We start from the raw sequence: 25158 nt of genomic DNA, 5'->3' as shown, positions 1-25158 counted from the left end.
TTCTTTTCTGTCTAACTCAGAGGCAGAGAGAAAGGAAACTGAGACAATTCCTGTTCACCGTAACTCGGAGTTACGGTGGAAAGGAAGCAAGTCCAGTTGCTTTCTGTCTAACTCGGAGCTAGAGGGAAAGGAAACAGAGTTGGAGAGAAAAGAAACAGAAAAATAGAGTGAGCAACAGTGACAGAGACTTAGAGAAAGTTAGAAAGAGATTGAAAAGCAAGAAATAGAACGAAAATAATGACTACACCACACCAAAAACACAAGAGCCGGGGGGGGGAGGGGGGAGGGGGATGAAAGTTTATTCACCTTTATTTACTGAATTTATTTACACTACAGCAAAACACAGAGAAACTGGAGACAAATACATTACAATACAATCCATGTACACACTGAAAAATTCCTAATTCACATACAGAGTAATACAGCAAAACACAGCAGCAAATGCAAATACAGAACAATACAAGCCAAATATGTATTAACAGAATATAACTATTTCAACAGTTCTGAAAAGGTCAATACATGCTGTTTCATTATTACTGCTATGCCAAACCACAAGGAGCACACAGAAAACACAATACTCATTCGCCACAGAAGCCGGCTTCAGCTCGCACACATACTCACCTTCACTCTCCTCTCCACCGCCCCGTTATAATCCTGCTGTCGGTGGTCCTCGGGAACGTGGTTCCCGGGAGCCTGAAAACCAGCCTGCCTGACGAAAACCTCGGTCCGGGGCCGGTCCGTGCCCAAACTTTGGCGATGACTGTCGCTTCGCAGACCGGCCGGGACCGAGGAAAAAAAACCCCAGCTGGGAGGGAAAAAAAAAAAACCCCCCCAGCTGGGGATTTTTTATTCTAAATTTAAAAGTGAATTGCAAGTCCTGAAAAGCAAAAGCAATACATATGAGGTTAGAACCACTCCACACACACTCACACCCCCCTCCTACCCCACGGGAACTCGGTTCCCGGGGGGCCTCGAATTCAGCCTGCCTGACGAAAACCTCGGTCCGGGGCCGGTCCGTGCCCAAACTTTGGCGATGACTGTCGCCTCGCAGACCGGCCGGGACCGAGGAAAAAAAACCCCAGCTGGGAGGGAAAAAAAAAAAACCCCCCCAGCTGGGGATTTTTTATTCTAAATTTAAAAGTGAATTGCAAGTCCTGAAAAGCAAAAGCCATACATACCAGGTTAGAACCACTCGACACAAACGCACACCCCCCTCCTACCCCACGGGAACTCGGTTCCCGGGGGGCCTCAAATTCAGCCTGCCTGACGAAAACCTCAGTCCGGGGCCGGTCCGTGCCCAAACTTTGGCGATGACTGTCGCCTCGCAGACCGGCCGGGACCGAGGAAAAAAAACCCCAGCTGGGAGGGAAAAAAAAAAAACCCCCCCAGCTGGGGATTTTTTATTCTAAATTTAAAAGTGAATTGCAAGTCCTGGAAAGCAAAAGCCATACATACCAGGTTAGAACCACTCGACACAAACGCACACCCCCCCTCCTTCCCCACGGGAACTCGGTTCCCGGGGAGCCTCGAATTCAGCCTGCCTGACGAAAACCTCGGTCCGGGGCCGGTCCGTGCCCAAACTTTGGCGATGACTGTCGCCTCGCAGACCGGCCGGGACCGAGGAAAAAAAACCCCAGCTGGGAGGGAAAAAAAAAAACCCCCCCAGCTGGGGATTTTTTATTCTAAATTTAAAAGTGAATTGCAAGTCCTGGAAAGCAAAAGCCATACATACCAGGTTAGAACCACTCGACACAAACGCACACCCCCCTCCTTCCCCACGGGAACTCGGTTCCCGGGGGGCCTCGAATTCAGCCTGCCTGACGAAAACCTCGGTCCGGGGCCGGTCCGTGCCCAAACTTTGGCGATGACTGTCGCCTCGCAGACCGGCCGGGACCGAGGAAAAAAAACCCCAGCTGGGAGGGAAAAAAAAAAAACCCCCCCAGCTGGGGATTTTTTATTCTAAATTTAAAAGTGAATAGTAATTCCTGAAAAGCAAAAGCCATACATACAAGGTTAGAACCACTCGACACACATGCACACAAGCAGACCCTGACCCACCGACTCTCACAGACAGACACACTCTGACACGCAGCAGGAGACTAACTCGCACAGTGACCGCAACCCTTATTTGAAACACTCTGCTGAACAAAATGCCCTGAGATATCTTCTCACTGCTGCTTCTCAACATCAAACGGTAGATCCTCAGAAAATAGGCATCAGAGACCTGCAAGACAACACAAGGTGGTCAGTGAGGAATTCTATGGTAGCTATGACTCAGCCACCCTCTAGGCCCACATATTTTCTACACAAAAACCTGATAGAAAAAAGGACCTGTAACCTTTTATAATTGTTCCACCTAACTCTAACTATGTGCCAGGGCAGGGCAGCTCCAAACCAATGCAGTTAAAGTTAAGTTACAGAGGCAGGCACAATGCAGTTAAAGTTAAGTTAAGTTACAGAGGCAGGCACAATGCAGTTAAAGTTAAGTTAAGTTACAGAGGCAGGCACAATGCAGTTAAAGTTAAGTTAAGTTACAGAGGCAGGCACAATGCAGTTAAAGTTAAGTTAAGTTACAGAGGCAGGCACAATGCAGTTAAAGTTAAGTTAAGTTACAGAGGCAGGCACAATGCAGTTAAAGTTAAGTTAAGTTACAGAGGCAGGCACAATGCAGTTAAAGTTAAGTTAAGTTACAGAGGCAGGCACAATGCAGTTAAAGTTAAGTTAAGTTACAGAGGCAGGCACAATGCAGTTAAAGTTAAGTTAAGTTACAGAGGCAGGCACAATGCAGTTAAAGTTAAGTTAAGTTACAGAGGCAGGCACAATGCAGTTAAAGTTAAGTTAAGTTACAGAGGCAGGCACAATGCAGTTAAGGTAAGTTAAGTTACAGAGGCAGGCACAATGCAGTTAAGGTAAGTTAAGTTACAGAGGCAGGCACAATGCAGTTAAGGTAAGTTACAGAGGCAGGCACAATGCAGTTAAGTTAAGTTACAGAGGCAGGCACAATGCAGTTAAGTTAAGTTACAGAGACAGGCACAATGCAGTTAAGTTAAGTTACAGAGGCAGGCACAATGCAGTTAAGTTAAGTTACAGAGGCAGGCACAATGCAGTTAAGTTAAGTTACAGAGGCAGGCACAATGCAGTTAAGTTAAGTTACAGAGGCAGGCACAATGCAGTTAAGTTAAGTTACAGAGGCAGGCACAATGCAGTTAGTTTTACAGAGGCAGGCACGGTACAAGGCAGTCGCAGGCGATGTCTGCCGGGTGAACGTGGCGATAGCTGCGGATGCGAAGGCCGGTTCCTCGGACGAAAAAATCCACGACGACGTCGAGAGGCTGAGATGGCTGATGACTTGAAACACGAGAGAACGACAACATGGATTGGAACTGCCCTGCCCGGCAAAAGCTCTGGGGAGCTTGCAAAGAAACCCTCTCCTTTGGCTTCAGAGGGGCCTATCCCACTAGAGCCCTGTCCTCTAACTTAACTTCAAAATGCCAACTCACCTGCTCATCTCTGCTCCTTGCCGTGCTCGGGGCAACACCGAATCCTGCAAAGACAGAGAAGAAAAAAGCACTCTGAGTTACTGTCACAATGCACAAGGTGGAATTCCCGATGTGGTTCCTTTATTCCATCTGGGACTACAAAAGCTTGTCAGCCAACCAGGGACTGAAACAGAAGAAAAACCACTCAGTCCCACCTCTCGTACCCAAAGATCCCCTGTAAAGTTCTGAAGACAGAGCCCTCAAACGAGTGTGGGGTGCTTTGCCCTGAGGCATGTGCTGTTTTTAAGAAATTCGAGTCACCTCCCTTGCTTTCTAGACACTGCTCACCGGCGTGGCAGGCTAGGGGCGGCTGAGGCGAAACGTCTTTCCCCTGATAATGACTGCACGATAAACCTGCAACCCCTTCTGTCTCTCAGAATCCTGTCCGTGACACCGATTCGTGTCAGGATCTACAAGGTGGGATTTGTGATGTGATTCTCTCATTCTATCTTAGAGAACTAAAGATTAGCAGCAAACCAGGGACTTTAAACAGAAAAACCTCTCAGTCCCACTTCTCATACTCAAAGATCCCCTGTAAAGTTCTGAAGACAGAGCCCTCAAATGAGTGTGGGGTGCTTTGCCCTGAGGCATGTGCTATTTTTAAAAAATTCGAGTCACCTCCCTTGCTTTCTAGACACTGCTCACCGGCGTGGCAGGCTAGGGGCGGCTGAGGCGAAACGTCTTTCCCCTGATAATGACTGCACGATAAACCTGCAACCCCTTCTGTCTCTCAGAATCCTGTCCGTGACACCGATTCGTGTCAGGATCCACAAGGTGGGATTTGTGATGTGGTTCTCTCATTCCATCTTAGAGGTGAAGATTAGCAGCAAACCAGGGACTTTAAACAGAAAAACCACTCAGTCCCACTTCTCATACTCAAAGATCCCCTGTAAACTTCTGAAGACAGAGCCCTCAAATGAGTGTGGGGTGCTTTGCCCTGAGGCATGTGCTATTTTTAAAAAATTCGAGTCACCTCCCTTGCTTTCTAGACACTGCTCACCGGCGTGGCAGGCTAGGGGCGGCTGAGGCGAAACGTCTTTCTTCTGATAATGACTGCACGATAAACCTGCAACCCCTTCTGTCTCTCAGAATCCTGTCCGTGACACCGATGTGTGTCAGGATCCGCGAGGCGGGATCTGTGATGTGGTTCTTTCATTCTATCTTAGAGAACTAAAGGCTAGCAGCAAACCAGGGACTTAAACACCAAGACACACAGAGAGCTTGCACCCACCTGTCCTCCAGTATGTGTCAGGATCCGCAAGGTGGGATCTGTGATGTGGTTCTTTCATTCTATCTTAGAGAACTAAGGAGTAGCAGCAAACCAGGGACTTAAACACCAAAACACACAGAGCTTGCACCCACCTGTCCTCCAGTATCCTTGGCTGGGATACCTTGCAAGTAGACCACCTAAAATAAAAAAAACAAGGGATAAAAGTTATAGCAGAAACTGAGACCCCAGCAAGAACAACTGCTTCTCTCCACCAACCGAGGCTCACCTTCGCAATGCTTCACCTTCTCTGCTGCTATCCGGCTTTACTTCCTAGAAATAAAGACAAAGAGCAGAGCTGTAACACAGTGACCGGTTCCAGCCCCGCTGCAAAGAAAAACCATGACTGACCTTCTCAGGGGGACCCCCATCATCTGGGATAGCTGCTCTGCCACGACGTCAAACCGTCTGCATCTGAAAGAAAGTTAGGAAAAAAGTCAAAGTGCTGCAGGGTAACTTCACAGCTCCAAACACCTTCTGCCAACATAAGAATACCACCTAGACTCCAACTACAGCCCGTACTACAAGTCTCCGATTACAAGTGCCCGGGACTTGTCCTTGAACGCCTACAACCGGGCTGGGCGGCAGGGCAGAGCAGCTCCGGACCGAATACCCCCAGACACCCGTGACACGTGAGACGAGGGAGTGTCTCCCTGAGTGAAAACTCCCTGAGACAAGAAAGTCCTCACGAGGACCGAGAGAATGCTGAACGAGATGACCGAGGAGGGACCCGAGGCGAGCCTGCCGGGCTCGGATGACCCTGGAGGAAAAAGACGCTAACGGAACAACTATTTTCCAAGAACCGCAGAGACGGATGCCCGAGAATCCTGTGGCTGGAAGCCTCTGCCTGCCTTCGAATCGGCACAAGTCCTTATCCGCTGGAAAGAAACACTGCTGCATATAGCTGTTGACACAGCTGAGAACGAGACCTAAAAAGATCACGTGCTTCTGAAGACAGATGCGATTCTGACATGTGTCCGACCTCCCGAATCGAAGCTTCGCCGGCGTCGGGCCGAGGAACGCAAAGATGGGAGATGAACGGAAGGACCCCAGGGTTTCTCATAAGCCCCTGGGAGGGCTAAGGCAAGAGACACATTACACGAGATGCACAGAAGGCACAGAAGACACAGAAGGCACGCGAGACAAGTGACAACACACCCTGGGACTGCTCTGCCCTGCCCGCCTCAGCATTGCGAACCAAAGTGAGGCTTTCCCTCACTGGGGCCTATGGGGTCATTTCCAGAACCTCCCCATCCCCAAAGCTCACTCAAAAACCCAAACCGATCTCAGTCCCGACCGCCGCCCTGCTTTGATCCCCTCTGCGGGCTCCACTTATCTCTCAGAGGGCTGAAGATGTGAGTCACAGCGAGAGGCCGGTCGGGAGCCAAACAAAGCCACCTCGCTGTCTGTGAAGTTCTTCTCTCACCAGGCTGTTGTCTCAGACAAGTATCATCACCTATGATAAAGAAAACCAAATCTAAGTGCACAATCTTAGTGGCATATTCACCAATTTCACTGCAAAAAAACCCAACTCCTACTCACCGTCTCTTAGGAACTCCCGGGTCCTCCGGCCACACATTTCGGCCACGCTCCGAGGCGGATGCCGTCGTCGCAGGGTACGCCTAGGATAAACGGAGAGGAGGCGATGTAGCGTCACTGAAAGTTGAGCGCGCCCTCGCCGCTCCTTCCAACGCCCCCGACTCGCCGTGACTCCTCGGCCACGCCTAAAGGGTACCGGGACCGCACCGACACGTGGACGAGGTCGAGGCTTCGTCACGGACTCGGTAATATTTGCTGGGGCTCACCAGCAAAGGAGTGAAGCAAACCGGGTCTCTTGGCAGGTCAGTGAGGGGGCCTCAGCACAGCATCAGGAGGCAGCCTAAAACACACCAACAAGCAGGGATGCTTGGAGTTGCACCAGAAACTGACACCCCAGCAAGAACAACTGCTTCTCTCCACCAACCGAGGCTCACCTTCCACCTGCTTCGCCTTCCCCGCTGCTTTCCGGCTTTACTTCCTAGAAATAAATACAAAGAGAAGAGCTGTAACACAGTGACCGGTTCCAGCCCCGCTGCAAAAGTAAAACCGTGACCGACCTTCTCAGGGGGACCCCCATCATCTGGGATGCAGCGCTCTGCCATGAGGTCAATCCGTCTGCATCTGAAAGAAAGTTAGGAAAAAAGTCAAAGTGCTGCAGGGTAACTTCACAGTTCCAGACACCTGCTGCCAACATAAGAATACTACCTAGACTCCAACTACAGCCCGTATTACAAATCTCCAATTACAAGTGCCCGGGACTTGTCCTTAAACACCTACAACCTGGCTGGGCGCCAGGGCAGAGCAGCTCCGGACCAAATACCCCCAGACACCCGTGACACGTGAGACGAGGGGACGTGACAGGGAGAGAAAACTCTCTGAGACAAGAAAGTCCTCACGAGGACCGAGAGAATGCTGAACGAGATGACCGAGGAGGGACCCGAGGCGAGCCTGCCGGGCTTGGATGGCCCTGGAGGAAAAAGATGCTAATGGAACAACTATTTTCCAAGAACCGCAGAGACGGATGCCCGAGAATCCTGTGGCTGGAAGCCTCTGCCTGCCTTCGAATCGGCACAAGTCCTTATCCGCTGGAAAGAAACACTGCTGCATATAGCTGTTGACACAGCTGAGAACGAGACCTAAGGAAACATCCGATCGCGTGCTTCTAAAGACAGATGCGATTCTGACGCCTGTCCGAACTCCCGCATAGAAGCTTCGCCGGAGTCGGACCGAGGAACGCAAAGATGGGAGATGAACGGAAGGACCTGGGGTTTCTCATAAGCTCCTGGGAGGGCTAAGACAAGAGATATGTTACACGAGATGTACAGAAGATACAGAAAGCACAAGAGACAAGTGACAACACACCCTGGGACTGCTCTGCCCTGCCCGCCTCAGCATTGTTAGCTAAAGTGAGCCTTTCCCGCACTGTGGCCCCAGAGGCCATTTCTCAAACCTTCCCCCCCGCATAGCTGACTCAAAACCCCTAACCGGTGTGAATCCTACCCCACCGCCCTGTTTTTATCCCCTCTGTGACCACAGCCCTCGTCTTATCTCTCTGAAGTGAATCTGTGCGAGGGGACGATCCGCTGCTAAGGAAAGCTGCTGCGGGGGCGGTTCCCTTTTGTGTTACGATGAATCTGCTGAGAGAATCTGAAGTATCGCACTTGATATGACCTAGAACTTCGGGAAATTCTCCTAAAAAAAAAAAAAAGCCAAGAAGAAGAGTCATTATAAAAGCATCTTATTGCCCCTGAACCCCCAACACAAAACCATGAACTTAAATACTCCCTGTATTCAATATTGTTTTCTTCGCGGTGTTTTCAAAACTTCTGCTGCTTCAAATGCCCAAAAAGATGCCTGCTCTTAGCAGGCTGAAGCAAATTGAAAGAGCCTCTCCACTGAAATGAGAGAGGAGCTCTTTACCCCTGCTGATTCCCCTGGAAGGAATAATGCCCCTTAGCACAGCCTGGGGTTAATATACCCCTAATTGGGCCCGCCTCTTTTTCCCACGATGCCTGGGAAAGGGGAGGCGGCAAATCCCAGCGGGTATAAAGGCCCTCAGAGGGACCGTAGCTGTTTGGCTCCTCTGAGTTAAATTTGAGGTAAGGAGCTCTGCGTAGAAGAAAACTCTTTGCGAAAAAACAATGTTTTCTTTTCTGCTACAATTACTCAGGACAATGGAGCAAAGGAACAAAAAAAGGTAAGAAGAAAAACTTTGTGTTTCAGCAGTGTTGCCAGCTAAGTTGGATAATTTATGGACTTCCATAATTATTTTTCAGTGATTACTAAGTAGCACTCCACCTGTGATTAATTAGGGTGGAGAAGAATAGTATTGATTTGAATGGTGTCTCATAGGGACCTTTAATCAGGGCTGTCTACATTCTAAATGAAAATAAGAAAAAGAATGGTCTCCCAGGTGGCATTACCATTACATACCTGCTGGCCTCGCTCCCGTCGCAGATATTTGGTGCCGGGCTGTGGGTAGAAGTGCCCTGAAATGCAGCTTTAAACCCTTGAAATGCTGGAAAAGGCAACGCTTAAAATGAGCAAATGGGACACCTAACTCCATTTAAACAAATACAGTGGTAAATAAATGGCTTCTCCCCTTTAATTTAAACCCCTCAGATATTGGGGAAAAGAGTGGTTTTCCTCACTTTAAATCTCTCTGGTGATGGAAAAGGGGGCATTTTGCCCTTAATTCAGATCCATAAGGAAGCATCATCCATGCTTTCCCGTTCCACTTAAAGTGGGAAAAAATAGAAAATGGGCAGTCTCTGTCAGTTGATACCTCTAACAGCACAGAAAAAGCACAGTTTACCTCCAGTTGAGACTATTAAAATTGCAGGGGAAGTGGATTCCTCTTCAATTTGAACACAGGCAATTGTGGAAAAGGAAGCTTTTTCCCTCAGCTTAAACCCCTTTTTTCCTGATAACCCATCCCTTTTTTGGGGCTCTGAAGAGGAAGTGGTGAGGTAGAAGAGGAAAGTTGAAAACTGTCGCTGTTTCGCGTTGTCGGGGAGAGTTGTTGGCGTAGCGGATACTGACGAGATCTGTGCCGGTGTTAGCAGCGGGGCGGAGACAGGCGGGGGCCGTGTGCCGGCGTTGGGTGGCTTCGGTGGGGCACGCGGGGACGTGAAGACGCAGGGCGGGGACTGGACGGTGGCTGGGCTGGGCGGTGGCAGAGGCGACGCGGGTGCCAGCAGTTGTAGAGCCGGTGTCCCGTCCCCTTTTCTCCCCCTCCGCGGCTTGAGAGGCCGGTACGAAGGGCGGTAGAAAAGCTGGGGCTGCGGGCGGGCACGGGGCAGCCGTGGGTAGCGGCGGGAGCATCGGCGATAGAAGCGGTGACTGCGCATGCGTGGATGACGTCAGCGCCGTAGGGCAGCATGGGGGAGTGGTGGACGGCAGCGCGAATTTCGGGTCGGCCCGCACCGCGCAGAATAGTGTCGGTGGGCGGCGGCGGGGCCGGCGGCCCCACGGGCGCCGGGAAAGCGGAGCCCGCGGGGCACCGAGGCGGCGCGGACGGCGCGGAGGGGGTGTAGGGGAGCTGAGCTGCGGGAACCGCGATGCCGAGGGCGGGCGGGGTGGCGGAGCCGGGAACCACGGTGTCGGCGGGGGAAGGGGGGACCGCGGGTTTAACTTTAATAGTTCTTCAGGCTATTCTTTAAGAATAGCTAATTCTTTAGCTATTTCAGAGCTATTTTAGGATACTTCAACATATTTTAAGGTCAGTCAGAGGGGACGCCCTGTGAAAATGTAGAGTTTTAGGACTGCAGAGGTAGGCTTTGGTAAGGGGCCGGTTGTGGTGCCGTGGGTTGGGTCCCATGCTGCTGATCCAAAGGTGATTTTCCAGGTCCGGTGAAGTTGCTGAGGTTAGACTCGTGAATAGACGCTGGAGGTTTGGTCTGAGGAAAATCCTGCACTAGAAAACTCACGACACAATTTTGGTGATGTTGATTTGTCAGAAGTGTTTATAACATCGAGGGCAGCCCGAGTTCGAGGTGGGGAGGGCTAGAGTCCAGAAGGAACCCTGCGCCGTTCATAATTCTAGGAGGCAGAAGCCCGCTCCCAGCCACTGGGCCCCTGGACTCAAATGGCAGCCCTTTTAAAATGTAAAAAAACCCTCCTCTCGCCCTCCCTCCCCGACTGTCAGTTTGTCAGAGGCGTTTGGCAGTCCAAGGGCAGCCTGAGTTCTGGATGGAGGCAGCTCGGGTCCGGGAGGAATCCTGCTCCGTTTGTAATTTTGGGACGCAGAAACCCGCTCGCGGCCGCCCGGCCGCTGGACGTGAATGGCACCCCTTTTCCGTGGGAAAGAAAACTCACCTCTGCAGGTTCCTGATGTCGGTTTGTCAGAGACGTTTGGCACTCCAAGGGCAGCCCGAGTTGTAGCTGGGGGTGGCTTGGGTCTGGGAGGAATCCTGCTCCATTCGTAATTTTCCTAACCCTCTAACCTTAACCCTGAACCCTAATCTTAACCCTAACTCTAACCTTAACCTTAAACCAACGTGGGTAGAAAGAAAATCATTCAAATTTTAAAATATATTCTCAGTGTATGTATCAGAAGTTTTCCTTCTTGTAGAATTCTACAAAACCCAGAATGCACTGGCCTCATCAGAGATGTCATCCTATGGCATGCCCAGAAAAACTGGATTAATGGGACCGAATCCTGGCGGCTAGCACTGAAACCGGTAGGAACTGGTGTGGGACATCAGACGCTAAAGCCATACAAGAGCTACAGCTGGTACTAAATTGTTTACAGCTATTTTCTATACAAATAAAAAGTTGTTACCGCTGACAGGACTTAATGATTTTTATACCATTTTTGCTGAACATTTGTTTTTTGAACGGGGGATCGAAGACTTCCAATAATAAATTGCATTTAATTTCCAGAGGAGCGGCATGTTTGTGAGTAAAAATGTGGATTGTACCCCTGGAAGCCAACCAAGAATGTGGTTTAGATAGTGCAGAACCAACAGGCCATGAACTGCAATTTGTTTTTAGTATCTATATAAAAAATAATGAGCAATTTACATGTCTCTCTCTAGTCAGAACCTCAGAAGTCTGTATAAAGGTGCTGTACAATATATAAACATTTACACCCGGTACATCCATCCGTTACGTAGCGTTCCGAGGCCACGTGGCTAAGTCTGATACGGGAAGTACGGATACAAGGTCTACGGAAGGAGAAATCACATACGGGTAAGACATTATCAGGTCACATGAACATATAGAAAAATAGAGAGGAGTTGAAGGCAAGGAAATAATTTCAGTGGGGCTAATTCATCTGGAATTAAAGGACTGGATTTGTCACTGTACTCAGTGGTCAGGCCGAGTGCACACAGCTCAACGTAAACCAACCTCTGGGGAAGAACGTGGGGCAATATCTACATAGGCTACTTCAGAGTATTAAATAGTTCACAGTCATATTCCGCTCAAGGAGAATTCGTACGTGTTGCGCTGCACGGCAAACCCGGCGTCAGTGTCTCACCTGGTTTCGAGCGGGTGACCGTGGTTCAGAGCTGCTTTAAAGCCTTTTGAATTCCCAAAATCTTTGCTTAAAAGCTGTTTGAGCAGTCAGCTGTACTTGTGAAGAATTCCACTCAGAACTATCTCACTGTGCTTTGATAGCCTTTAAAAGCATTTAAGTTAATTTACATTTTAGTTCAAGAAGTAGAATAACACACTCTGACAGAAAAACAGTTTACCTCAAGGCTGAGGTCACCCAGATGTGGCTACAATAGAGGCAGATCTTTGGGAAAAGTACATGCCTGTGGTTCAGAGTTACCTTCGGTTCAGGCTGTACCTGGCAACTCACCCAGAGCTGCTCACTCTTGAGGCGCAAAAGTCTCCTTATTTTCTGTGCCTTCCGCGACACTCCTGCCGAGAGGTGCCACAGCTGAGCGTTCACTGAGAAATAAGTTGTTGTCTTCCTACTGCACCGTGTCCGGCTCTGGATCGGGGTCCCCCCTTTCACCATGGTTTTCAGCACATTGCAGAGGCAGTCTGAGAACCAGATCTTATGTACCGATGTCACTTCTCCTCTGAGAACCCTGGTGAGACACCTTTCTCTACGTTATTTTGTTATTTTTTCCCTCCCGTAACAGCCAGATAAAAATCCTCCCGCTACGTTATGACGTTCACAATTCTGGAACTCTTGTCCTGTTATAATTCAGTTATTAAAGTATTGCTCTAAACACAAGGGAAGAGTTTTTTTAGATTCTTTTTTCTCCTGGCAGTTTTTATATGGCAACACGTGTCACTGTAGCCAAAACCTGATTAATATTGCTGGGTTTTGTTAATAAGTTATTAGTAAGGGACAGTTTGGGAGTAAATGGTATCTACTAGAGGCTTCATAGGTTTACTATTATACTCCACCATGATCATTTAGGGGTAGCTTCTTTTGTAATCATTAATGAATAATGACAATATGATAATCTTCAAAGCTCACCATTCCAGCACCAGCCTTTCCTCTGACTTATAATTAAGACATCAAAGTTAATTTCCCTCTCACAAAGCAGGGACTTTTCTTTCTTTGCTGATGCATCTGTTTTATAGATATCACTTCTCAAGTCCCACTGCTGGGCTCAACCTCACTGAAGGATGACGGGAGGGAGTACACAGTGCTTCATCTTTCACTGTCAGCCCTCAAAACCACTTTCACAAAAGAAGGAAAAAAGCACGTATCCTGTTTCTAGATGGCTCCTGTGGGTTTGGACACTATCTGTTATTAACATAAAAGTCAGGAAACAAAATCATGACATCTTTTAGGTCAGAAAAAACCTTTATGACCATCAAGTCCAACCATTAACCCGGGATTGCCAAGGCCACCGCTAATCCTTGTCCTCGAGTGCCACATGCACCCATTTTTTCAATCCCTCCGAGGATGGTTACTCCACCAGTGCCCTGGGCAGCCTGTTCCAATGATGGACAGCCCTTTTGGTGAAGAAATTTTCCCTAGTATCTCATGTAAACCTCCCCTGGTGCAACTTGAGGCCATTTCCTCTCATCCTGCTGCTTTACTTGGTAGAAGAGAGAATCATTTAGGTTAGAAAAGACTTTTGAGATCCTTGAGTCCAATGTCAGGATCTTTCACTGGTCTCCAGGGTATGGTGTGATGCTTTTCATTTTCAGGTGAATGAAATAAGATCCCTGAGGCAAAGCTGTGCTCCCTGCATATCAGACATACCAAAATACTTCCGTACAGCAGCCTTTTGATATGTCTGACACCCAGACTCATGCTGGGCCTGCCTAAGTGTCATCCTTGAGAAAGCTTTCGTCCCTTTAAACATTCATGTGCCCTTTCTTCTTCTCATGTATTTTTACTACTAACAGATTTCCCAGCTGATAACACAGCGATGAGTACATTATTCAGCCTGGATTGCTGACTTGACTGCTGGCAGTCTCCATTACAGCAACATCTTCCAACACTTACGGGTGAGGATCCCAAGCTTTATCTGAGTGTCCTGGCAGAACGTGGCTGATGCTGCAGGGCGTAATGGGGAGAGGCAGTGGGATGGGACTAGAGCCAGGGATCTCTGTCCAGACTCTACTCGGCACTGGAGTACACAAGCCCAGCTCCTCCAGTCCCCTGTGAGCCCCAGGAGATGCAGGGGAAGCTTCTTGGGGCTGAAGTGACACTTGTGCTTCTTCTATTATATTACAGAGCTGCTATCACTGTGCCACATCCCTTTCCCTCTTATCCCACATGAACTGTGAACTGAGCAATTATCTCTGTATTGTACAGGAGGGCTGTGAACCTTAATTAATTTGTGGGTTTCAGTTCTTTGTGCTCTCAAAATGCAGTGTGTTTTATTCCTTCACTACTTCACAGTTAATAGCATTATTTATTTGAGTCAGAGTAGTCCCCACCAAGCCTGTGTGATAGTGGGTTCCCAATTCTGCATGATACACTGGGCAGGCACAAACTCCCTGCACTCCCTAACACTAACTAAAACAGGAAACAATTAGGTTAGGTATTAGGAAGTGGTTCTTCCCTGTGAGGGTGCTGAGGCCCTGGCACAGGCGGCCCAGAGAAGCTGTGGCTGCCCCATCTCTGGAAGTGTCCAAGTCCAGGTTGTACGTGGATAATCCCGTGGTTGAACCTGGGATAGTGGTAAGAGGTTCTTGCCCGTGGCAGGGGGTTTAGAATGAGATGAGTTTTTAGGTCCCTTCCAAACCATTTGTGGAGTCTGTGATCACCCACCAGTGAGCTTGGGGAGTCCCTCCCCAGGTGGGTTTGTGTCCGTGCATAGCTGTAGGTTGGGGAAAGGACACGGGAACATGGCCATACCTGCAAGCACTGTCATCCATGTGGAAGAGGAATCCATGTTCCATGAGTGGGGTGGTTCAAGAGGAAGCTGAATTGCAAGCAGCCTTCATGTCCAGCTGCTTACAGAGACCAAGCAATACAAAAATTAAACAGGCCATTAAGCAGCACTCCAGTGGATTAACATTTGTCTGTCTCGCTTACGCTGCAGGATTTCAAAATTCCTTTGAAGTTTGCATATTAGAAAATCACTTTCCAAGCCACATAACTTTGAGGAACAGCTGACTAATCCTTTGGGATTTAATGAGGTTAACTAACATGCACAGTTTTGTAGAAAGCTATCATTTGTATTTTGGTAGCAAACATGAACAACATTGACAATAAGTAATGATCTGTAAAGAGCCATAATGGGAGCATGTCATCATTTTAGTAACTTTTGTAGAAGCTTTAATTTTCTTCATAAAGCACAGGTTGGGCTTCTGATCTGATCTTCTTAGTTATAACCATTAATAGTTAACATAACTGTTTGCTTTTAAGTCTCACTGAAGTCAATAGGATTACACTTTTCTGTTAGCAACGTTAATTTATCGTTTTGTAGTTTCTTCTCTGACTCTTCAGGATCTCCTTCCATGGACTGGCAGAACATCAGCAGTGTTTTCCAGCAGCTGGGGCTGAGAGCAGGAGGTGCCCAGCACTGGTCTGGCACTGGAGCCACATCCCACTGTTTGTCCAGCGAAGCCCAACTCTGTTCCTGACAAGGTCTGGATCAGAGCCGTCCCCCAGCTGAGCTCCTGGAGTGACTATAGAATAGAATCATAGAATCATTAAATTTGGAAAAGACCTCCAAGAACATCAAGTCCAGCCTTCTCCATTCAGGAGGTTGGTTCTGGACTCCTGGTGCCTCGAGATTGAACTATGAACTTAACTTGGTATTTATATATATATTTTATATATTTATATATATTATGGAATGCCAAAGTTGTGTGAAACAAGCTGACACGTAAGTTCATTAGGATGCAATTACTGCAATCAGAATGTAGGCTACTCAATTATTTTAGCAAGAAGGTGTAATTAACTGCAGGTTCATGTTGAATGCTGCCTGGTGCCAGATTTCGAGGATTGGCTTGCATGGGTAAACACAGCAGTGGGGTTTTACCTAGAGCACAGCCACTAGCTGAGAGATGCAGACTGATGGAAAACAGCAGCTGCTAGATTGGTGGGAGACAAGCCAGAGCAAGACAAGAGGAGCAGAGCATCTTGTCCTTCACCTAGCAGCCCAGCTGATAGAGCTGGAGCCTCTAGGGATGTGAGCTGAGTGCATCAAAACTTACTGGGTATAATCGCTGCTGAGCCGTTGCTGCCTTGTTATTTAAAAGCATGAATATTAACGAGTTCTTACAGCTTCTTTGGAAAGATCTGCCTGTTATGGCTTATAGATCATAGTGGTACTGGGAGAAAATAAAACTATGTCAAACTGTTTGCCTGTTGCTTGTTTGCAACTCTCTCCTTCAGCTCATGGGAGCCTGGACACTATTCTGGAGAGGTAGTTTCCTCAGCATGTCTTCCACTTGTGAATTATTTAATGGGAAGCTTTGTCCTAGTAATGAGTGGAATATTCAGTGTGCAATTAATATCTCTGTTGCCCTCGGGCCTTCACAATCCTTGTCAAAATGTACATTACACCTGTAAAAATTCCATACAGAGCAGCAGGCAGAGAGGCGGCTGTTCATGGACTGTGCATGGAGAGAAGGAAGAGAAAAAAGACAGGAAATCTTACAAGATTTGCTGCATACATAAAGCAGGAGACCATCAAGGGCATGAGTGGCACAACAGGACCTGGGAGCTGTGGCACAGAATCCTGTATGGTGCTGAGCAACCTGGCCTGGGAAAGGAGTCCCTGCCCACGGCAGGGCTGAGATAATGAGCTTTAAGGGCCCTTCCAATCCAAACCATTTTATGATTCTATGAAGTTAATTTTTGCTGTCCTTCATTCCCAGGGCAGTGCCATAGGTGCGTGAGTTCCATGTCCCTGGTCCTGTTCTGTTGTTTTAGAAGGAAGTTTCTGCAAAGAGCCTGATCTTCCCACAACTCATTTCCAACTGGAATTTAACAGATCCCCATCTGCCAAATAATAAATAAGAACCTTTACATGCAACACTCCGTTTGTTAATCAGAGCTATAAACAAAGCCTAAATAGCAGCTAATTTAGGGAACGAGGTTGGGAAGGCAATGTTGCCATAGCTGCAGCACACGATTGCGATGAACACCCAGCCCGATGTAGTCAGGTCCCCTGTCATGGTTTAGGGTAAATTTGGGAGAAAACCTCCAATGGGCCCTCCCCACCCCGGGAAGCAAACATACGTGGCGGTTCCCAAAAACCAAACCTACTGCCAGGCTTAAAGGCACCACTGAGAGCTTGTCCCTGTGGCAGTGAAGGGCAGGCTGTGAAGGATTGCAGAAAATGCCTTATTACCACAAAATGACGTGGCTCTGGTTTTCATTATTTTCACTCTGTGGGGAAAATCCAATGTGGTGAAGCTGGTGGCATATCAAGGGCAGGGCCAGCAGCAGCAGCTGTGTCTTTCCCAGGGAGAGCAGAGCCAGACATGCTCACAGACTTCCCAGGCCAGCCTTTGGGCATGCACCAAACTGGGACGGGAGCCCGTGCGCTGACTTGCCGACAGCCAGAATGGGGCTGGCAGAGATAGGAAAACCCCAGGGCTTGTGGCGCCTCCACACGCTGGATCCGTGGGCCGCTCCAAGCTCTTTACACACCGCTAACTCATGTATTTCCCTGATGCATAATTCATACCTTTTTAGCAGAAGGTAAAAACTTCATAACTGTTAACGTGCAAGTGTTCATTAATGTGAGTATGCCATACAGCCCTTGGATTTGGAAGGCGCTCTTGAGCAAGAGCCAAAGTCTGTGAGCAGATTTTTTTTGAAAGCTCAGAGGCTGGTGGGCACCAGTCTCCAAATGATTCTCCAGTGGCTGCTGCTTCATCCTGGTTCCGCTGAAGAACTTGGAACATCATAGAAGCAGAAATAAACAAACAGATAATTTCCTCTATACAAGGCATGGTGCTGGATGTGCTGTATATTCCACGTCTCTGTCCTGCACAGAGAAGTCAACCAAGCACAGAAGGGAGATAAGAGCATTTGCTCCCACAAGGAACATGGAGAGGATGAAAAACAAGTTTTCTGTTGTGTTCCATGCAGGGCTGTTTATAATGCCTGTGACTATTTTTAAGCCTGAGAAATGAAGGGCTGCCAGCTGCAGCTGAGGGAAGGTGCATTGTATTCTGGAGCACTGTCAGGTGAACAGAGCAGATACTTGTTACCCAGCAGCCAGCACAGGGACATCGGTGACACCACCCTCCCCATCCCTCTCCTTGGCAGAAGTCTGGCTGCAGGCACTGTCCTGGTAAGTGGAACTGCGTGCCTGCTACTGGGCTGACACCAACATTCACAGGGACAATGTCACTGTGAAAAACCTTCCAAAAGATATTGCTGGGTGGAAAAGGCAATCTCTAGGTGTAGAGGAGGAGCAAGGTCTGCTGTTGCTGCTGCCTGTTCTGTAAGACCATGTTTGGCGGTATGGAGACATGGGCAGGATGAGGGCATGGGCAGGATGGAGGCACAGATGGAATGGACGCACAAGCAGCCAGGAGTACCCTGCCCCTGTTGGAACAGAGGAAGGATAGCTGCCTGTGAGGCTGCCCCAGGAACCAGGGATGGAGAGCAAATCAGAGAACATCAGAGATACTCCAGCTCCTTTGGCAAGGTGAACAGCCAGCCCCTTACAATCTCTCACCCCACTACTGACACACAGGAACTCCTGGATACTGACAGCAGCTATTTTCAACAGCCTCTGACACAGTAGAGTGAGAAATAATTTCCCAGAGCCAGAATCTCTCTTTTGAGTGTTTTGGAGAGGTCTGAGGCCACCCAAACTCATGCTGTAGAGTATCACGGACTCTGGAACTGGCTCCCCAGGGAAGTGGTCACAGTCTGAAGCCTGACAGAAGTCAAAGAAGCATTTGGAAAATGCTCTCAAGCAGATGGTGGGATTTTGGGAATTGTCCTGTGCAGGGCCAGGAGTTGAACTCAGTGATTCCTCCAGCAGCAGGATGTGTCCATCATCCAGTGTCTGCGCTATGGGGACTCAGGAATAGCAGACAAAGATGTCAGTGCTTTGAAGGACTCCAACCAGGGGCAGGAATCTTTCAATGAACCTCCTTGGCCAGACTCAACTTGCTAGAGGTAACAGAGGGGTTTTGCTCCAAAGCAGAAATTCCCAAGCACTGCTGACGGCCCCACCCCAGTCAGACCAGTCACACCAGGGATCACAGCCCTGGCCAGAGGCACAGCTCTGACTCTGGGCAGGGCTGGGGGGGCAAAGAGCTGTGCTGGGAGCAGCCCCTTGGCAGGGACACTGCCCACAAGGATACCCCCAGTGCTGTGGGGAAGTTCCACTACAGAAATAGTTTTAGCAGTTTGGACTCACTGGTACAATGATAAAGTAAGGAAACTTCCAAATTAAACCCCACAGGGATATCCACTGAGGGGAATTTCATTTGCTGACATACCTAAGCCATGGCCAAGGTTGTACAGGACAAGTGTCTCAGCCACTGTTGCGAGCACCGGAGGGACTCTTACTACAGAGTCATGGAATCATTAAGGCTGAATGGCAGAAAACATTTCCAAAAAGGGCTGGAAGCAAACGGCTGTGCTGAGGGGAAATACAAAGGGCAGGGCAGAGCTTGGGATTGCAGCAAGACCATCCAAGTGGCGCTGGCTTTGGCGAAGCAGCACCTGTAATTTCATGCTCATCCAGCCCCCAGGCTGGCCGAGCTGTGCAGTTTGTGCAGCACAGAGCAGCCCTCACCCTGGCCAGCAGCCCTCGCCGACACCCAGGGTTGACCCACGCCCACCCACACCACCGCTGCCCACTGCTCCTGGCTCACCTGCCATCCCTCTGCTGCCAGAAGCAAAGACCAAGGAAAATGTCTGTATTTACCACTGAGAGCTGCCTGAAACCTTCCTCAGACCTCCAGACCTGCTATACCCAAATGACAAGCGATTGTCAAAGTAGGAGCTCAACGCAGTGCACAAGTTTAGACCTTTCCCATAGTTTTGGAGATATTTGTGCACAACCAGGCAGGCTGGGCTTAACACACACTCCAGTGGAAAAGGGCAACTTCCCAGACCTAGACCTGGAGCAAAGTGTCCGGGGTGGCTCGTTTTCATTGCTAAATCCCCCAGAAAACATCCACAAGCAAAACAGAGAAAGGGACTTGGAACAGAAGAATTTGAAAGCCTAAACAAAGGTCAAACCACAAGTGTTTGAGCAGTGTGGGAAAAGCTGCCTGCCCTTACCTCCTTTTCCAAAGGACATCATACCATGTTCTTATTTTACCTCCTGCAGTAGTGACAGCCTTCCCAGCCTCACGGTAGCGCAAATGTCTTGTTGAAAGCTCCCAACAACATGCCACAATATCAGCAGATGCCTGTACTTGTGCAACGCCTGCCTGCCCCAGCGCCGATCACTATTTGCTAATACAAATCCTTACTTTTCATGTCAGTGCGCCTCTCCAGTGCAAACAGCAAGTCGGAAGGTAACCCTGGTTAAAGGTTCCTGATAACCTGTAGCAAGATAGTGACTTGGCTTATTTTCACTTACATATTTCCCTGGAGAAGCTGTAGCTGTCAGGAACCTGGATTCAAGCAGAAGTCCATAAAATCTCATGCAGTGTCTACCTGAGCTGAGGAGGAGGAGCTGGACATAAACTGAAACTGTTTGGACACCAAAAGCACTTGGCAAAATAGAAACAAAACGCAACTAGTCCCCATGATACGCAGCCAGCCACACCACTGCCTCTAGTGTCCAGTTTCCCAACTGGAACACTTTCCCAGGGATATTAGCTTGAGGGGGCTCAGCCAAGCCCCTGCTCGCAGCCCACTCCACGCAGATGCAAGCCAGGGATCACAGTCCCGTTCTCCCGGAGGGGTGGGAAGGCTGGGGCTGGGTTTAGGGAGGTTGGCGGCCACTGAGAGACTTGGCTGCCAGAGTGCTAGTGCTGGAAAAGGCCCCGCAGTCATGCTTTTGGAATGCTCCCCTGCTCCTAAGACATTACACAATTATTTCCCCTCCCCGCAAACCCCCCTAATATAAATGTTTAAGAATGAGCTCAGCAGTAAAGAAAGGGAACTTTTTTTCCTTTTTCTGAAGAAAACACAGAGCGGCCACTCCATAAGCAAGGCTGTCCATGGGGACACTGCTGGAGCAGGGGCTGTGGGGACGGATGTGGGATGGGGCAGCAGCCCCCAGGCTCCCATCCCAGGTCAGACACTGCCTGGGAGACCAGGCAACTTGGGACCCACAGCCCAAGGCCACCGTCAAGGGATGACAACCCGCATCAACGAAAGTGCAGCTGACCCACCCTAACCACACCCAGGGACCCCCAGCCCAGGCACGTCCACCCCACCCTGTCGCACTGCATCCCACCCAGCAGCCCAGCTGGGCCACCCACCCTATGCCCCATTCCCCCACCCTTGCACTGACCCCACACCCCAGTAACCCCAACTTTAAGCCCATACCTGACCAGAGGCAGTAACCCCACACCCCATTAGGAACGCAGATCTCAGTCCCTCCAAACCCGACAAGGAAACCCTGACCCCAGTTCCCCCAAGCCCCAGCAGTAACCACGAAGCCCTGTTTCTCCGGACTCCACCAGTAACTTAGACCCCACCACAACCAGTAACCCAGACCTCAGTTCCCCCAGATCCCAGCTCGGGCCCCCCTCCCCACCAGTATCCCCCCGTCCCCGGCTGTCCCCGCTCCGCTCAGCTCCCCCGGACCCCGCACCTCTCTCGGCCTCTGCCCGGTCCCGCTCCCTTCTCCAGTTCTGTCCCGGCCCCGCCGCGCGGCTCCGGGCACCGCCCCGAGCGGGGCCGTACCGTGATGGGCTGTACCGAGCCGTGATGGGCTGTACCGAGCCGTGATGGGCTGTACCGAGCCGTGCGGGACTGTACCGGGGGCAGAGCGGGAACGCGGGCCCGTGCGGGGCCGGGCGGGGCCGAGCAGACCAGAGCCGACCCGCCTCTACCCGAGCCGTGCCTACTCGGGTCTCTACCTGAGCCGTGCCTACTCGGGTCTCTACCCGAGCCGGGCCTACTCGGATGTCTACCCGAGCCGGGCCTACTCGGATGTCTACCCGAGCCGGGGCTACTCGGCTGTCTACCCGAGCCGGGCCTACTCGGATGTCTACCCGAGCCGGGCCTACTCGGATGTCTACCCGAGCCGGGCCTACCCGAGCCGACCCTACCCGAAGTCAAAGAAGCATTTGGAAAATGCTCTCAAGCAGATGGTGGGATTTTGGGAATTGTCCTGTGCAGGGCCAGGAGTTAAACTCAGTGATTCTTGTGGATACCTTCCAGTTCTGTACTGCATGATTCCAGAATCACTGCAGTGCCTCGACCAAGCTGTGGCTCTGTATAGTGCCTCCCCATGGCAATCCCAGCAACCACTAACACAGGTCTGCCTGGCTTCCCTGAGGAGCTACTCTCTCTCATGTCCTGGAGGTTTGATGTGTGTTCATCAAATTGAAAAAGGATTTAAAAATAAAGGAGTATCATAAACACCCTAAACAATCAGATCTATATAGCATGTTGTCAATATAGATAACATTATTTAAATAAGAAGCTCAGAACTTTCACCTGTAAATTAAAACCTCTTATTGAAATATATGCTGATTACAAGGCAAATGTCTTTGTTTCAATTATCTTAATTATGGGCTTTTAACGTCAAGAATCTGAATAATAATAATAATCTGAATAATTAATACAATTATCTGAATAAAATAATCTAAATAAAATAAAATAAAATAATCGTAATAATCTGAAATAAAAACACTCATAAATGGCAGCATGTAACAACAATAGCTGCAGCTGCTGGCACTTGGACTGGGCTGTCAGGGTGAGGAATTATGTGATTCCTGGGGAGGGCATGGTGGGTGGTGGGTGTGCAGGGAGACTATAGGGCTGAGAACAGTGTCTGAACATACCTGTCACATGAAGTGATGGTGGCAGCTTGGACTAACTGCATTTATCATCCCCAGTTGTATAGCTCCCACCCCTGAGTACTGCATGTGGGGGAGAGTTGCTTGCGAGTGGGAAGAGAAGGAGACTGGGCTGGTGCATGTGTACTCAGTTAATTTTAATTAGTTAATTAATTTAGTTAGTTGATCAGTTTTCCATTGTTTTGTCCTACCTGGGTGAGGCACAGCTGTGACTGCTGCATCCCTGGAGAAATGCTGGCCATGGACCAGCTCTGAGAAAGGCCTATCAGCTGTGCCCCTTCCACGAATGAGTCTGACAGTGCTTGGGGCAGAAGATCCCACAGCCACAGGGTCCAAGCAGCTACCTCCTGCAGCATGTGCCTCCTCACAGGGCACTGAGCTCAGTCCGTGGGCACTGGGATATTAGGCAAAGCCATTTCCAAGCAAAGGAGATGTGCTGATCTCTGCTTCTCAGTAGACAGGCTGCAATTCCCACTCCACAATGGTATGTGGAGAAGGAGAATTAACTTGCATTTTCTGTGGTTCACCACTAGCAATTTCATTCCCCCTTTTGGGCTCCTGCTTCCACTCCCATTGCCTGTTCCTGAAAAACTAATTTTCAGACGCTCATTAGGATGGTGTGTCATTGGAGTGTCCTGCCTGATCCTCAGCACACTGTGTGCTCAGTTGTCCTACTGCCTTTAGAAGTGCCCCCAGAGAGGGTTTCTGCTATGCTCCCAGCCTTGCAAGACATTTTGGAGAAAACCAGTGAGCTGAAGGGCAGATTGGCAGCCAGATTCAGATGGTTTTTCTTTTCTAGCTGGACATAGAGAAATAGGAAATCTTTAGAGACCTTGAAAAGGAAAAGTACTTCCCTCTGAATTGCTAAACCGATGGCATGGCTAAGAATAGCCTCTGAAGGGAGAGGGAAGATGAATGACATGAGGCATTCAGCACCTTTTCTTACTGTGCACTAGTTGTGAAATTTAAAAAGTGAAGTATCAAGGCACGTGCAGGCGAAGGGGAATGGCCAGTCACGCTGTGGACGTTTGGAGGAGTGTGTTATTATGTAAAGCAAATTGCGGAAAGGTTAGCAAATACCGCTGCTTCCCTCGGGAGCTCTTCTCTTGCCAAAGCCATTAGTGCACTGGCAGGATAACACATCCTCTCTGCTAATTCTCTAGGTCATAAGCAAATTGAGACAGAAAAGCTGATCTGCTATCAATCTACATTAGGCACAGGAGTCCAGCTCACCTGTCCAGCAGCCACTGGTTTACAGACAGTTTAAGGCTGGAATATCAAATTATAATTAAACTGATCCCATTTTGCTCACTGCTCAGGCAGGCTGGGCATAGAGCTCTGGGACAGGGCTGTACAGTTCTTGCTGTCCCCAGGTGAGAGCACGGCACAGGGAGGGCAATTCCTCAGACAGTGCCCCGGGACTTCCACCGTGCTGCTTCATCCTTTCAGGGAAATCCACAGCCATGGTGTTGCAGCTATGCTCCATGTCCAGGGGCTCTGGGGTTGCGGCCCCACAGGGAGGGCTCGGATTCAGGCAGTTTGTGCTTACCTCAGAGTCTTGATGCCAGCTCACAGTTGTGCAGCTTGCAATTTGGAAAGGGACAGATCAGGGAAATGTTGCATATGGGATGTGGGAAACTCCTTCCCTAGAGAGGAAGGGGTGAGTGAGGGCAGGAGGAGGCAGAGTTTTTTCTAGAAACAACCCAAGTATCTCCCAGCATGGGCAGAAAGAGTTTTCGATAACCTCAATATAAACTGCTTAGTGCGATTAAAACAACCCGCTCTCATGGAAGGGAAAGCATTGCTCCCAGGGAGGATTAAGCCCAGGTCTGGAGCCCCTCCCTCCATGGACACACCAGTCTGTGGATGAGTACCCTGGGCATGGCAGGTGCTGGGACAGTGGTCTTCTCTGCCATGCGTGCAGAGAGGTTTAGCCTGGATATTAGGTAAAGGGTATTCCCACAGCAGGTGGTTGAGCACTTGAACAGGGTCCCCAGGGAATGGTCATGGCCCCAAGGCTGCTAGAGCTCAAGAAGCATCTGGACAATGCTCTCAGGCACAGGGTGGATTTTGGTGTTCTGTGCAGGGCCAGGAGTTGATCCATGCAGATCCCTTCCACCTCAGAATATGTGCTTCCATGATTTCAAACACAAGTGGTGCCTGCAAAACCTCCAGAGTCACATTTGCAGTGAACAAAGACACCCACCTGCACATCATTTCAAATCCTGCCTTTGATCTCAGGTTCCGGTAACAAACCTTCTCCCCATCCAATTACTTGTCTTACAATTGACATAGAAATATTAAATTCCTAAGAACTAAAGCGCTTTCAAAGTATAACCTACTTTCAAAGTAGACAAGATTTATCGTGGAAGCATTTGCTTTCTAGTCCTTGACATTATCAAAGTCACTGATGCCTCATCAGCAGCTCCATAAATGAGGCCTCCAAACACAATGTCTAGTTGCCTTTTGCTG

The 25158-nt window shown here is 49.3% G+C and overlaps 1 protein-coding gene and 2 long non-coding RNA genes across 11 annotated transcripts; 1 reads left to right on the top strand and 2 right to left on the bottom strand.

The window, feature by feature from the left end:
• Positions 1-291: 291 nt before the first annotated feature.
• On the bottom strand, positions 292-9598 carry LOC111943954 (uncharacterized). 7 transcript variants are annotated; one of them, XR_015281505.1, is made up of 12 exons: positions 8779-9598; positions 7846-8037; positions 6903-6966; positions 6780-6823; positions 6612-6685; positions 6349-6428; positions 5158-6262; positions 5036-5079; positions 4902-4946; positions 3501-3544; positions 3234-3348; positions 292-2224 (listed from the first exon to the last, which is right to left on the bottom strand). XR_015281505.1 is itself a non-coding variant. In XM_086871716.1 (12 exons), exons 1-5 carry the CDS (start codon positions 8909-8911, stop codon positions 6649-6651), a joined length of 309 nt encoding a protein of 102 aa, XP_086727842.1. In that variant the 5' UTR covers positions 8912-9598; the 3' UTR covers positions 292-2224; positions 3501-3544; positions 4902-4946; positions 5036-5079; positions 5158-5220; positions 6088-6262; positions 6349-6428; positions 6612-6648. The 7 variants fall into 7 exon arrangements, 1 of the variants encoding a protein (XP_086727842.1); XR_015281506.1 differs by having other exon boundaries at positions 3234-3332; XR_015281504.1 differs by lacking the exon at positions 3234-3348 and having other exon boundaries at positions 8779-8863; positions 9161-9598.
• A 314-nt stretch (positions 9599-9912) lies between these two features.
• On the top strand, positions 9913-16084 carry LOC147647515 (uncharacterized). The gene is made up of 3 exons (XR_015281509.1): positions 9913-11027; positions 11230-13773; positions 15204-16084. It is a non-coding gene; the product is annotated as an uncharacterized LOC147647515 (long non-coding RNA).
• LOC147647514 (uncharacterized) lies at positions 11320-21054 on the bottom strand. 3 transcript variants are annotated; one of them, XR_015281511.1, is made up of 3 exons: positions 20179-21054; positions 14630-15405; positions 11320-12389 (listed from the first exon to the last, which is right to left on the bottom strand). It is a non-coding gene; the product is annotated as an uncharacterized LOC147647514 (long non-coding RNA). The 3 variants fall into 3 exon arrangements; XR_015281510.1 differs by having other exon boundaries at positions 11320-15405; XR_015281512.1 differs by having other exon boundaries at positions 11320-15405; positions 20289-21054.
• Positions 21055-25158: the final 4104 nt, after the last annotated feature.

This window comes from Cyanistes caeruleus, chromosome 37, assembly GCF_971803275.1.
Source record: "Cyanistes caeruleus chromosome 37, bCyaCae1.hap1.1, whole genome shotgun sequence".
Lineage (NCBI taxonomy): Eukaryota > Metazoa > Chordata > Aves > Passeriformes > Paridae > Cyanistes > Cyanistes caeruleus.
This window is presented reverse-complemented; position numbering and strand designations above follow the sequence as displayed.

What these genes read in the sequence shown, in the direction of transcription:
- LOC111943954 (XM_086871716.1), bottom strand. Translation starts at nt 8,911, where the DNA reads ATGGAGTTAGGTGTCCCATTTGCTCATTTTAAGCGTTGCCTTTTCCAG. An exon ending in GACGGGAGCGAGGCCAGCAG is followed by an intron (nt 8,038 to 8,778) that starts GTATGTAATGGT and finishes TTTTTTTTTTAG; the next exon opens with GAGAATTTCCCGAAGTTCTA. An exon ending in GAAGGCGAAGCAGGTGGAAG is followed by an intron (nt 6,686 to 6,779) that starts GTGAGCCTCGGT and finishes GGTGTGTTTTAG; the next exon opens with GCTGCCTCCTGATGCTGTGC.